Source organism: Rattus rattus, chromosome 5 (assembly GCF_011064425.1).
Source record: "Rattus rattus isolate New Zealand chromosome 5, Rrattus_CSIRO_v1, whole genome shotgun sequence".
NCBI classification, from domain to species: domain Eukaryota; kingdom Metazoa; phylum Chordata; class Mammalia; order Rodentia; family Muridae; genus Rattus; species Rattus rattus.
The window spans coordinates 3,426,210-3,440,385 of NC_046158.1; the positions used below are offsets into that span (position 1 = coordinate 3,426,210).

At 50.8% G+C, this 14,176-nt stretch overlaps 1 protein-coding gene across 1 annotated transcript in view; it reads right to left on the reverse strand.

Annotated features, from left to right (window-relative positions):
- Prrc2b (proline rich coiled-coil 2B) overlaps positions 1–14,176 on the reverse strand; it is an 83,565-nt gene that overhangs the window by 22,528 nt on the left and 46,861 nt on the right. The window contains 4 exon segments of the mRNA XM_032902796.1: positions 3,133–3,328; positions 5,488–5,741; positions 7,509–7,824; positions 12,152–12,344. Coding sequence (XP_032758687.1) covers positions 3,133–3,328; positions 5,488–5,741; positions 7,509–7,824; positions 12,152–12,344 — 959 coding nt within the window.

Here is a 14,176-nt window from a genome sequence, read left to right on the forward strand (position 1 = left end):
CTGCAGGTCTCGTCATCAGCATCCTCTCAGAACCAGGAATAAGACTTTCAATGCTTCTAAAATACTACCAAGTGTTAGGACGCCTGTGTCCTTTGGTACAGGGACTCCTCGGGAAGGACTCCAACAGACAAACCTTAGGAAACCTTTTGTTCCTTTGGGTTTCATGGAGGGGTGGATTCAAATTCTGCCTCCCAGAAGAATGCAGAGGTCTTCCAGATTAACTAAGACTTGTTGTAAGGGTGGGAAGGCTCTGAGAGGAAGGCCCTGAAAGGTCCTCATCATGTCTGAACTTAAAGCCCAAAATGTCCTGAATGGGTATGAATGTAGTTTACTACAACTGACACTTTCTAGAAGAACACAGAATATTAAACTTTATATTTTAATGATTAAAAAAATGATAAAAGAAAAATGAATTGAGCACTTGCTTAGCACACCTGTAATCCCAGAACTGAGGAGGGAGAGGCAGGCAGATCTCTGAGTTTGAGGTCACCTTGGTCTACAGAGGGAGTTCCAGGCCAACCACACCTACACAGTGAGACACTGTCTTTTTGTCTTTTTTTTTTTTTTTTTTTTTTTTTTTTTTTTTTCTGGAGCTGAGGACCCAACCCAGGGCTTGCCTAGCAAGCGCTCACCGCTGAACTAAATCCTCAACCCTGACATTGTCTTTATAAACAAAGAAAAAATTTCAAAATGGGAGCTGGTAAGATGGCTGAAAGGGTAAAGGAGCTTTTCCAAGCCTGAGTTTGCTTCCTGGAACCCACATAGTGGAAGGAGATCTTCTGACCACCTGACCCAAAATGAGTAAATACATATTTTTCTTTTTTTAAAAAAGGTGAGGGAAAAAGAAAATACAGAACAAAACGATTTGAAAGCAAATCCTACTTCCAAAAATACACAGGCACTAAAATTTAAGGGGGTGGATCAGACATTCATGAAGAAACAAGAGAGCTGTGGACATGGTAGCACGGGGGCGACCTCCTTCCTACTGTTCATTTCCACACTTCCGTGCCCCCCCCCCCGTCTCCCACTGGGAGCAAACCCAGCCTTCTTCAGGGCTGGTGCCTTCCTGTGAAATGAACTCAAAGCAAAGTCCATATGGAAGTATCGCCTGCAACCCAGCAAGAGGCTGAGCAGAGGCTGGCACAAGCTCAGAGGTTTCAGACCAACCAACAACACAGTGAGAAACGGGGACAGAGGGAGGACAGGGACACAAGCACCTAAACAACATGAGAACAGAGGCAAACAGAGACCTTTAAAAATATTGTTCTTTGTGTCTGCCTGCACATGTATGTATGCACATCTGCACATATGCACATAAATGCTTGCCTGTTACCTGTAAAGGCCTGATCTGGAGAGGTTACCACGTGTGTGCTGGGAACGCTTAACTGCTAGACCATGTCTCCAGTCCACAAAGCAAAAATCTTATTCAGGGGGCAGGAGTGGGGGACCATGGTGGAAAGCAATTTAGACAGGGTTTCTCTGTGTAGCTCTGTCTGTCCTAGAACTTACTATGTAGACCAGGCTGGCCTCAAAGTCAGAGATCCATCTGCATCTGCCTCCCACTTGCTGGGGTTAAAGGTATGCACCACGATGCCCAACATAACAATAAACCTAAAGGAACAAGTTTTGGCAATTAAAAGCTACAGACTTTCAGTCAGCATCTTCTTACACAGGGAAAGATGCACTACTAAAAACCAGGGTCTGGAAAAGTAAACAGTAAAAAGCTGGAATAAAAGGTATCAAACAAATAGTGAAGAAACCTGGAATGATTGTGCTACTTTTAGCCAAAGTAGCAAAGCCAGAAAATACAACCAATTCCTTTCTATGTGTTTCCTGATACAAGAAGCAAAATCTGACAGTTTGCTGGGTGTAATGGCCCCAGTCTGTAATTTCAGCATATGGAGGATGACCCCAAGAGGACTTCTGTGAATGTAAGGCCAGTCTGGGATACATAATGAGTTCTGGACCAGCCTGAGCTAAAGTGAGAGACCATGTCTCAAAAACAAGCAAAAAAGCAGGTGTGCTGGTGAATACCTTTAATCCCAGCACTCGGGAAACACAGACAAGCTGATCTCTTGTTAGTTTGAGGTCAGCATGGTCTACACTGTGAGTTCCAGAACAGCCAGGGTTACAACACACACACACACACACACACACACACACACACACACACACACACACACACACACACACACACAGGTTGTGCTGCAAGAAGTTTATTTATAAAGCCACAACCACACTGGATATTTATTTATTTATTTTTGGAGCTAGAGTTGAACCCAGGTCCTCATGAATATTAAAAGAATGGGCACTAAGTTAAACTCCCAATCCTGCGGCAAACAATCTTAACACCGTCAGTAACTGATCACGGGGATTTTAAAAATGAATGATCTGTATAACACAATTGGCAAACGCAATTTTACGGACTACTTCAATATGAGTAAGAGAAAGAGACTGAGACCACCTAAGAGTCTAGCCTGTGGTACCACCTGACAGTGAAACAAACAACATTGAAAACAGCACTATAAAGATCCTATTGAGGGGTTGGGGGTTTAGCTCAGTGGTAGAGCACTTGCCTAGCAAGCACAAGGTCCTGGGTTCAGTCCTCAGCTCCGAAAAGAAAGAAAAAAAAGATCCTATTGAAGTGAGTAGAGACAAGTGAGCACCCAACAGTGTTAGCTACAAAAGAAAGCACACGGTAAGACAAAAGCTTGATGAACCCCAAATATGGTTTTAGAGAAAAGCATTAGAGCCACTTTGGGCAGGAACAATCATGGCCAGAGAGACCCAAAGGCAAGGACATGGGGCCACAGCTGAGGACACACATGTTCATACTCATGCCAACATTGTTTTGGTTTGCCTTCTTTGAAGACAGTCTTAATACTTAGCCCAGGCTGGCTTCAACCTCACCATCTTTCCATCTCAGCCTCTCAAGGGCTGAAATTACAACATGTCTACCCCACACTCAGGCCCCAATAGCTTTCTGACAGGTGCAGAAGAATTGTGTCTTTATCTTTGTAAAACTCAAGACCAGTCAGACGGCCTGACAAAGGGGCCAGCCTGGACCACAGTGGGTCTAACCCTGCTGGTGATGTCCCTTCACTGTCCATTCCCTGGGCTTCCTGGGCTCACCTGAAGGATGCAGGGCTGAGGGGTAGAAGTCCACGGGTGTGCGCGTCGGGGTGATGCGTGGGTCCATGTAGGAGGGCATCATCATCCACCGTGGGTCAAAGCCCAGCATCTGGGGGTGGTGTGGGTAGAAGGTACGCTGGGGGTGAGAAGGTGGGGGGTACACCGGCTGCCAGTGTTGCATCTTGTACAGCTGCTCCTGGGGGAGAGGACAAGCAGTGAACAATAAGGGCGGGGCATGCAGGTGCTCAGGGCAGTGTCCTCCACGACAGGCACACAAATGCCCCTAACAGAAAGCCAGAAAGAAGGATGCCCACAGCTCGGGGGCCTGTTCCTACTCTCAGGCTGAGGTCCCTCGGAGCTGGATGGAGTCATGCTGATGTCACCACACGGGCTGTGTGCACCTGTGGGAGCCCCATCAGATGAGGGTTTCAGTTTGACTCAACACCTCACAGAATCGGATGCACTCCCCTACCAGGAATGCGCCATGACTTCTATCTATAGCTATGCCTGTACTTTGCACATTTGCTGGCCCCAGGCTTCAGAAGAGCCTCCAGCACCTTCCCTGCTTTCTGCCCAACAGCCTGATCCCACAAGGTTATCCGCAGCCTACAGGGTTCTGTCAGACCTTGCCTCCTTGACTACTCCTCCACAATGCACTCCGCTCTCTGCTTCACAGTCCCATGGGCCCCTGGTCGACCATGGGAACCCTGGACCTTGGACTATGATGCTCCTCTCCCCTTCATCCCCAAACTAAGTTTCCAGCATACACCTGCCCCCTCTAGAAAGAAGCGCTACCAGACCTGACCAGATCCCCAGCGTGTGCTCCCACACGCACTCCCGGCCCTTTCTCTGCTCTCACAGTAGCAGCCTCTCTAACTAAATCGTAGGAGTCGGTCGGTCTGTATAGCTTGCTGGGGCACTGTGCTCTGAGGTGTCTGAACAGACACAAACCATCGTGCTTACAAAGCAGTGCGACTCCACCCAATCAGTCCTGAATCTACAACTCAGGATTCCTGTGTTAGATCAGACTTCAAGGATAAACTCCACTGACCTGCCTAGACCTGCCTAGTCCACTCTGGGAACAGAACAGCCTCGCTCCCGGCCTGCTGCTGGGGTGCAACTCTTGCAGGCTGCTGTCAGTGCTCACAGCATGTCTCTGAGGGGCGCTCCGTCACTGCGGTTCATTGATGTGAGGATTTGGGGAGCTAACTTCTCAGTCTACACAACACCCTCTGGCTAAACTGCAGTCCCTAAGGACTGGACCAGCCTGGCCCGGCTGCCCTGTCGTTCTCACACACTCTTGAGGAGAAACACACACGGCCACCCCCACCTCCCATCCCTACCAAGAGCAACTGGTGCTGTTTGGTTCGGCAGGTGTGACCGCTAACACTGCCCACTGTGCCTCCACTCCAGCCTCGAGTGACTGTGCGTATTTATATACCAACACCATGCCTCCTACGACCCCAAAGCAGAGAAACAGGGATGGGGTACAGGAAATGAAGGGAGATCCTTGATCTCTAAGGCACACCCACTCAGAAACAGTTTCAGATGAAAACACTGTAAGCCAGCGGCTGTGCTTCCGGCACCTATCCCCATCATCTCAGTCTCCGTCAAAACGCATGGTTCCTAGGCATGGCTGCTGCTCCCTTGCATGCTGGGCACCAAACACTGAACCCAGACCTCACTCTGGCGGTGAGCTACATCCCTGTCCCAATGACTACGCAACTGCTACCAGGCCGCACCAGCAGAGATCACCAGGCCCCAGGGACTGCTATGGTGGCGCCCTCCAGAGCAAAAATGCAGGCCCCTTTCAAAGTTTCACAAGCCGACACGGGCAATGCTCTAACACACTCCTAGGTGCCACTGCCAGAGCTCTCCGCTTTGCTGAGGCAAGCACCCAGTCTCTCCAGTTTACCAAAGAAGAGAGCAGACTGATGACTGACATTACCCACCTCAGCTACCCAGTGTTTGAGTGGGAGCCCTGGCTCTCCAACACGAACCCTACAAGATGGACATCCTCAATCCAAAGCTGACTTGTCCTTCTCCAGGAACCCTGAGACAGTGCAGAAGGCTACAGAGGCCTCAGAAGCACCACTGTGTTTAAAGGGGACCAGAGGGATGCTACTGAGTGACTCCCCACAAGCCGCAGCAAATGCAGCTCAGAGAGCACAGGACTCGGTGTGTAAGAGTTTGAATCACGCACGGAGCCTCTACTGATGGGAGATTTTCCAAGTACTGAGGTGTCACCTCTGGCCTCTGTGATGGCGGCAACGATGTAAGGAAGGGTACTGCTATTTCTTTAAACTGGAGGTGATGGGGCGGGCATCTGCTCTGTGGTTAAGTCCATTAGTTTACCTGCTGTTGCTGCTGCTGCTGCTGCTGCTGCTGCTGCTGCTGCTGCTGCTGCTGCTGCTGGCGCTGGAAACGGGGAGGAAGGGACTTCTGGTACTTGCTGAACTCCTGTGCAGGCGACCCGGCCTCCCGGACTTCCTCCTCGATGCTGCTGCTGCTGCTGCTGCTGCTGTTGCTCTGAGCCACTGTTGGGGACGTTGCAGGTGTCTCTTCCAAGAACATGGTGGGTGCTTCTTGCACAGGGAATTCTGGGGAGCCTAGAGAACAGGGAAGAAAAACTCTCAGCGAGCTCACAGGAGCGCGGCCAACTGTGTGGTGAAGAGCAAGGGCTTCGGTCGACCGCCGCACACACTCCACTGGGGACCAAGTCACCCACCCAGGTGCAGTGGCCTCCACCCAGTGCTCTGTGGGCTCATGAATTTCTCACAAAGCAGAGAGAGAGGGTCCTACCCCAACAACAACAACAACACAGGAGCGGAGAGAGCAGCCCTAACTCAGTGACCACTTGCACATTCATCATCCAAACACAAAGGATTCAACGAACGCAGGCGGGAAGCCTGAGGCCTTTCCTCAGTCCTGCTTGTTCAACGCAGTCTGAGTGCTGAGAGCAACCGTGTCTCCTCTCCAGAACTTGAGGAAAGATCCAGTGAGATCCTGCACTGAACAGAGACCAACTAACAGCATGTGCAAAACAGTTTCAGCACAGCCATGACCGTAAGCACTGTGGCGGGCAGTCTCCACTCAAGCTGCAGAGAGCTGGTGTCATGAGGACACGGGCACGTCCCCGACACCGGAAGGGTACTAATAGTGTCAGATGGCCACACACCTCGACATGTGTGGTTTACGGGAGTTTACAGGGGCTGAAGCTCACGAGAGTCAGTCTCCCTGAGCTGACTGGGGGGACTGTCACAGAATACAGCCGATGGAGGACGTCTTCAGTCCTGCGGCTCATTACAGACGGCAGCCACTCCTATTGGAACTGTTACTGCCAGGAGAAGTATATCCAACATTTGGAAAGACCCCTTCTCGTTTCCCGTGAAACAATGCTCCCCTTTTTCCACATGCTCCCTGCCACACGTTTGGTTGAGCAGCACAGGAAGCAACAATGCCAGCAAGATGGAGTCTCTGTACGCCACAAGCTTCGAGTAAGGCACCTGACACGGGCATCACAGTCTGGCAGGCAGGCACACAAACTTTTGGGGGGGATTTATTTTATTTGAATTTATGTGCATGATGTTTGTGCCTGGCAGCTAGTGAGACCAGAAGAGGGCATCCGATCCCCTGGATCTGGAGTTAGAGATGGCTATGAGCCACCACATGCATACTGGGAACTACACCCAGGTGACCGTGAGAGTGACCTGGGCAGCCACTGAGCTCCGTCTCCATCACCCACATTTTGAAATGAATTTACATCTGTGTCTGTGTTAGCATGCATGCGTGCGGACATCATAGCACAATGGAGGTCAGAGAACGACTTGCAGCTACGTGTTCCACCACGGATCTATCAGGCTTAGTGACAATCTGAGCTACCTTGTCAGTCTGACACGTCTACAGATGAAGATCTATAGATGGTTTGTAGACATGTTAGACATTTACCCAGCTCATTAAAAAGTCAAGATGGGGTGGCAAGATGGTTTAGTGTAGTAGGAAGAATTGACTCCACAAAGCTGTCCTCTGACCTACACACACACACACACACACACACACACACACACACACACACGCACACGCACACGCACACACACACACAAATTAAAAATTAGACCAACAGCTGACGTGGGACCAGACAAGGTCCCAGGCCCACATCTGTCACACGCGTGTGTGCATGTGTTTAAGACTGGGTCTCTCTGTATCAACTGCTCTGGAACTCTATACCGACCAGGCTGACATTAACTCACAGAGAGCCCGTCTCTGCCTTTTCCCAGCATAATGTGCTTTAGCCACAGGTCTGGCCACCTCATGGTCAGTGAAGCAGAGTCAATGGTTCAAGGCTCCCGGCTGTGGGGTATAAGGAGTCCTCTCACCTTTGTGGACAACAGGGCCATTCTCTGGTGGGGAGAGCTTCTCAATGCCCGGGGGTCGGGGGACCTCCTTTTCCACTGGTTTCGGTGTCTCACTGGCCTTCTGGGCCTGCCTGCACTTCTGGTCTAGCTGCTTGAGTTTGGCAGCACAGGCAGCTAGCCTTTCCTCCCGGGCCCGGCGCTCCTCTTCCTCCCTGCGCTTTCGGGCTCGTTCCACGGCCTCGGACATCTCTGACTGGATGAACTTCTGCCGTGGGGGTGGCTTGTCCTCCTTGTCCTCGATGGACTGCGGGCGGAACATGCTGCCCACTGTGGGCTTCTGCCAAAAGGAGGGAGGAGGTGAGGGTCAGAAGCCTGAGTCCATGGCTCGTTCCTCCCCTGGGCCCCACACTAGGAAAACCGTAAACGATGTTCTCAGTGACTCAAAGGGGCACAGGGCTGGTGATTCCACAGGAGCAGAAGGTAACATGCACCCTTCCTGAGGCACAAAGGGCTCCATGAGAATCCATGAGCCCTGTGTTGTGGCTTCAAACCCAAGCGTCTACAGCAATGAGAAGGCGAGACCACAAAGATCTCTTTCGGGTACTTTCTTCATCCCTAGGTCTCCTGCTGGCTGCCAGTTACAATACAAGCAACAGCACTGAGGTGCCTGGGAAAAACACTAGAAATACGCCTTCTATTCTGCAGGCAGTGACCAACACTGCTGCAGGCACAGGGCGGCAGGAACCACAGGACAGAAGCCAATTCACAGCCACATCAACGACATGTTTCTGTTTTGAATGGTGGCCAGGCAAGTGTATTCCTCAGTCCAAGATGTCAAACACAACTGGTAAGGCTCTGCCTTCCCCTGTAGGTGAATCACACCTCGCTATAAGAAACACATGGGAATTAAGGAGTTCCTCCTAAAAGCTATGTTTTCAGATCCAGAAGCAAGGCTGATGAGGAGAGCCTGGGGTGCAGTGCGGAAGCTCAGATGCACCATTTCACACTGCTCACTGCACAAGAAACTCTCCTTTCACTCTGCAACGGAACAAAACATCTACCCATGCTGCAGAAATGGCCACCTACGCCCCAGTTCACAGCTCACCTCACAACGTGTGTGTGTACACGTGAGGGCTATCGGCTTAGCGGCCAGAAGAGTGAGCTGTTGAACCTGGGTGCTGGCAACCAAGCTCAGGTCTTGTGGCAGAGCCATCTCTACGGGCCCTTCCATTGGAAAAACAATTCTGTGTACGTGTGTCTGTGCACATGCACATGTGTGTGCATTACATATACAGCTCTGGGGAGCTTGTGCTCCCTTCCATCGTCTAGTCCTGAGGCCCTTACTCAAGTAAGTCACCAGGCTTGGCAGTTGCCTCCTGTACCCACCAGGCCATTCTTGACAACCCGCCTTTGTGCAGTCTGTTGGGGTTTTTTTTAAGATTTATTTTATTGGGATGGACAAATTGCTCACCAGTTAGAAGCACTATGTGCTCCTCTAGTGGACCCAGGCTCAAGTCCCAGCATCTTTATGACAGCCCTGACTGTCTCTGACTCATTCCAGTTCCAGGGCATCCAGGCATGCGTGTGGTGCACAAATATCTAACTGCAGTCAAAATACCCACATTCAGGAAACATTTGTAAAGATTGATTTTTATCGGTATGTAGTTGTGTCTGCATTAGGTATGTGTACTTGAGTGCATATGCCTGGAGAAACCAGAGGTGTCCCGATCTACCTGAAGCTGGAGTGACAGGCAGTTGTGAGCCACCTGACTTGAGTGCTGAGACTTGAACTTGGGTCCTCTGCAAGAGAAGCATGTGCTCTTACCCACTGAGCCATTTCTTCAGTTAGCTTTTCTGTATTCTTTTTTTTTTTTTAAAGATTTATTTATTATATATAAGTACACTGTAGCTGTCTTTGTCTTCAGATACACCAGAAGAGGGCATCGGATCTCTTTACAGATGGTTGTGAGCCACCATGTGGTTGCTGGGAATTGAACTCATGACCTCTGGAAGAGCAGTCGGGTGCTCTTAACCGCTGAGCCATCTCTCCAGCCCGCTTTTCTGTATTCTTAAACCTGATCCTCTCCTGCCCAAAGACCTAAACAGGCTCAGAGAGTTCACAGTCACTGTGAGGCCTTCAGAAACATGGCATCTCCAGGTCGGAAGGCACAATGTGTTTCACATGTGTCCTCTGCAGCCAGCACAGAGCCCAGGAACACGGAAAAGACAAGAGGAAGGCCTGGGCACTGGCCACAAGGGCCACTATGTTTCTCCAGGGAATTGAATGTCCTTCTCTGTTTCCCAGCACTAGATAACTGACAAATCACTGGGTGTGGCAGGAGAGGTGGACGTGTCAGCTGCCAGGGAGTCAGTCTCCCGTGGGGGCAGCCAGAGCCCAGCAGGGTTCCAGAGGTGCACTGTGAGTGGTGGCTTCATTTGGGACGAGCATAGGATAAGGGTGTGGTACTGTGCAGCAAAGGTGACCTGTGTGGGTCTGGGGAGGTCACTTGTGCAATGTGAACTGTTCACACACAACAGCCGACCAAGGAAGCATCAGTGTCAGGACAACATGGTTTCTGCTGGAGGAAGGAGGGGCTGAGGGGCAAAGCGCTTAACTGTACAATCATGAGGACCCAAGTTCTAATTCCAGAATCCACCAAAGCCAGATGCACACATGACTGTAGCCCGTGTTCCAGGCCCGCTAGTCAGGCATACCCAACAGAAAAACCACCAACACCCTCTCTTAAACTGGGTGGAGAGCAGAGACGGACACCAAAGCCGACCACCGGCTTCCACAGTGGAACCCGAGCTCCTGCGCGCGCGCGCGCACACACACACACACACACACACACACACACACAAAATATAATGAGAATATAATTACATTATACAATATAGTGGGCTTTCAATACAGACAGGCCCGGAGACGGAACAGTCAGAGGCCATGTGTGGCCCTGTCCTCCCCAGTGAGAAGGCCCAAGAGCAGTGACACCCAATAGTAAGGAGTACTCAAAGGAACTACAGTTCTTAAAAACACTGACCCAGACAGCAGGACACCCAGTGGATGAATTTTCCCTCAGGCAGCAAGGAAGAGCTCAAAGTAAATTAAGAAACTGCCAAGGACCTGAGCTAGGGAAGTTAAATCAAAGATAGCATAGCCTGTCTCACACTAGACGATGAGAGATCATCAACTGCTCAAACAGATGGATACATTGAAAGTATGACGAACGGGGCCAGCGAGATGGCTCGGCAGGTTAAGGTGCTTGCTGCCAAGTCTGGCAATCTGAGTTCAGTCCCCAGACTCCCAGAAAGGTGGTCGTGAAGAACTGACTCCACGATGCTGACCTCTGACCTCCACATGCTACCCTCTACACACACAGCACACGTACAGATGCACACAAGGTTTTAAAGACAACAGGCTGGCCGATCTCAGCATTCTCCCCATGCTTCTGAATCACGGGAGAGAGAAGGACTGTCCGGTGTAAGCCTTGGCAAGATTGCATTCACCAAGAGACCAAAGTGCCAGTCACCAGAGCCAAGAGAAATCCGGAAAACAGCCCAGACGATCTGGTCAAAGACAGAAACCCATGGGCCTGACAATGAGCAAGCCTCAGACCAAAGCAACCTGAGGGGCCCACCCTCTTCCAAAGCATCTGGGCAAGCGCTGAGGAATGAGCAAGGTGTCAAGCCCTCTATGGGCTGCAGCAGGACCACCGCCCGCCCAGTGAAACAGAAACACACATTTGCAGATTTGACTCTAGAACTTAAAAAACAAACAAACGGGGGAAAAAAAATAAAAACCCAACCACTGTCTGGACAGGAAGACGACACTAGCATGGCCTGCAGTGAAAGCCTCAACAGGTAGGTGGCGCACTCCTCAGTCGGCCAGGAAAACAGACTGATTCTTGGGGGGGGGGAGATGGGAGGGAGATGATGACAGGGCTTCACTGTGCATTCTTGGCTGGCCTGAAATTCACTATATAGACCATTCTGGTCTTGAACTCACAGAGATCCGCCTGCTTCTGCCTCCTGAGTGCTGGGACTAAAGGCCTATGTTCCCATGCCCAGACAGTCTTCATACTGAATTCCATTTCAAATAAGGGAGGGCTAGGCACACAGCGCAGGAAGCAGAACCTGTGTCTGGAAGCGAGACAATTTATGCCTTGATCTCTGGGAACCACATAAAGATTAAAGAAGAAAACCAACTTCATGAAGCTGTCCTCTGACCTCCACACGCACACCAGGACACGTATGTCAGCACACCACCACATGGAAAATAAAATTAAATTTAAAAAGAAAGGAAAAAGGGAGAAGAAACATGACCCAGCACTTTCTGGAAAACCAGCCATAACATCAACATAGTACATGCTCTTAAGACAGTAGCTGAAGGCCCCATTGCCTTCAGGAATGCTCAAGTGGACTGGTGTGTGTGTGTCCGTGTGTGTCTCTGTGTCCATGTGTGTCCGTGTATGTGTCTGTGTCCGTGTGTGTCTCTGTGTCCATGTGTGTCTGTGTACGTCTCTGTGTCCGTGTGAGTCTCTGTGTCCGTGTGAGTCTGTGTCAGTATGGGAGGGTAAGGAGATAGAGCATGCGTTCACTAAGTGCCCATGTATACACCAGGGCTGCAGGGAAACAGCCAGGCACAGACCCTGGGACCACAGTACCTGGTAGTCGGGGCCTGAGGCCCAGCTGTGAAGCTTCCTGGAAGGAGGCTGAGGCTCCGGCACCTTTCGGACGACACGGGACACACCTGCTGTTCCACTCCAGTCTTTTCCTTCCTCCTGAGTGCGCTTGGCGTCGGTGCTGTCTGCAGAGCTCAGCGACAATGCTCTCTGACGCCTGGGGTCCCAGTTGTTCCTAGGACAAATGGCAACCGTTAGATTTCCCCAGACAGTCAGGCCTGGCTGACCCCACTGGTCAGGGGCCTCTGGGGTGAAGAGAACTATTACACCACTTTATAGACTAATTTCCTTCAACACTGCAATCACCAAAATATGTGAAATGCCAAAATTCAGGTCCAAGTCACCATCAGTCAAAAAGCCCTGGGAGACACGAAACTCACCCCCCCAGGCTTGATGGCAAAGACAAGGCCAGCTCACTTGCACCTAAGGAGCTGGGAACTGGGGCTGCAGAGCCGGCTCTGTGGTTAAGAGCACTGGCTGCTTTTGCAGAGGACCTAGGTTCAATTTCCAGCACCCAGGTAGCTCACACCTGTTTTTAACTCCAGTTCCAGGGAATCTAACACCCTCTTCTGATCACAGACACACGTGCGTGCATGTGGTACATGGACATATTTGCAGGCAAAATACCCATAAGGGAAAAGTTAATAAAAAATCTTAAGAGCGGGAACTGGGCCTCAGGGAGAAGAAAGGAGCTGCTACCGCGGGGAACGGTAGGGCAGAGGGCTCTGCCTAGGGCAGGGCAGGGGCCCAGGCAGGGTTCTGCAAAGGTGCAACAGGCAGATACTAAAGGGCCACCACAGGGACCACAGGAAGCCACCAGTGTAGAAAAGGAGACAGTCCCACCTGGGCTGCTGTAAAGGCTGTGAGAGAGGGCGTGCTGGGCAGAGCAAAGAGCTGGGGCTAAACTAAATACAACCACAGTCACACACACACACACACACACACACACACACACACACACACACACACACACACACACACACACACACACGGGTGACAGGTGGCTGGAGAGGCACGCAGAATACAGAAAGATTAACTGCCAGGGAAGCTAGGCACAGTGGCACATGCCTTTAATCCTAGCACACAGAGGCAGACAAACTCTATATGAGTCTGAGGTCTGCCTGGTCTACAGAGTGAGTTCCAGAACAGCCAGAGCTACTCAGAGAAACCCTGTCTTAAATTAAAAAAGGAAAAAGAAAAAAAGAAAGGAAGAGAAGTGTTGGTGACTTCTGACTTGACCTTTGAGAAATGGTCTTAGCCTCCCGGAACCAAACCTCGATCTTAGGAGATACGGCTACACATTGTAGGGTGCACCGTAGGGGGCAGGAAAAGGGAAGGAGACACACGGCCTGACCCTGGGAGCCAACCATGCACACAACAATAAGAAAGCTGTCGGAGGAGATGCCGAAGCTCCAAGTGCATCCTGGGAGCAGGACGAATGTCGGGTATCGATACCCCTAAAATGCAAGCCAGTAACCACTGCTGATGTTAAGATAAAAATAGCAATGAGACATGCCTCCGTGTTTAAAAGCACTCGCCGCGCCCGCAGGGTGACTCATGATCACCTGCAACCCCGGCTCCAGGGAAGCAAAGCCTCTGTCCTCCGCAGGCACCTGCCACCTCGCACAAGCACGCACGTGCACACAATTTTAAAACAATGAAATAAAATGAAAAATAAAACCCTAAGGGTATTCCAGTACAAGGACATTAGGAAAGTTAGTCCAATGGGAAGGATCCCAGAGAGAGAGAGGAGGCAGAGTGAATGTGAGCACTCTGGTGTGCACGCCTGCCCCTGCACGGCCCCGGTGCGTTGCTAAAGAAGCCGGTCTCTAAGAGTTCATGGATTAACAAAGATGAGTCTTCAATGGTATCCCACAAAAGCTTTTCAGGGTGCCACACCCACGACCATCAGTGGGAAATTATGTGCAGAGATTTAAGGACCAAGACAAACGACCAGACAGTCAAGCCTGGATGCATGCTGACTGGTTCCTGCATGCTCTCTTGAGC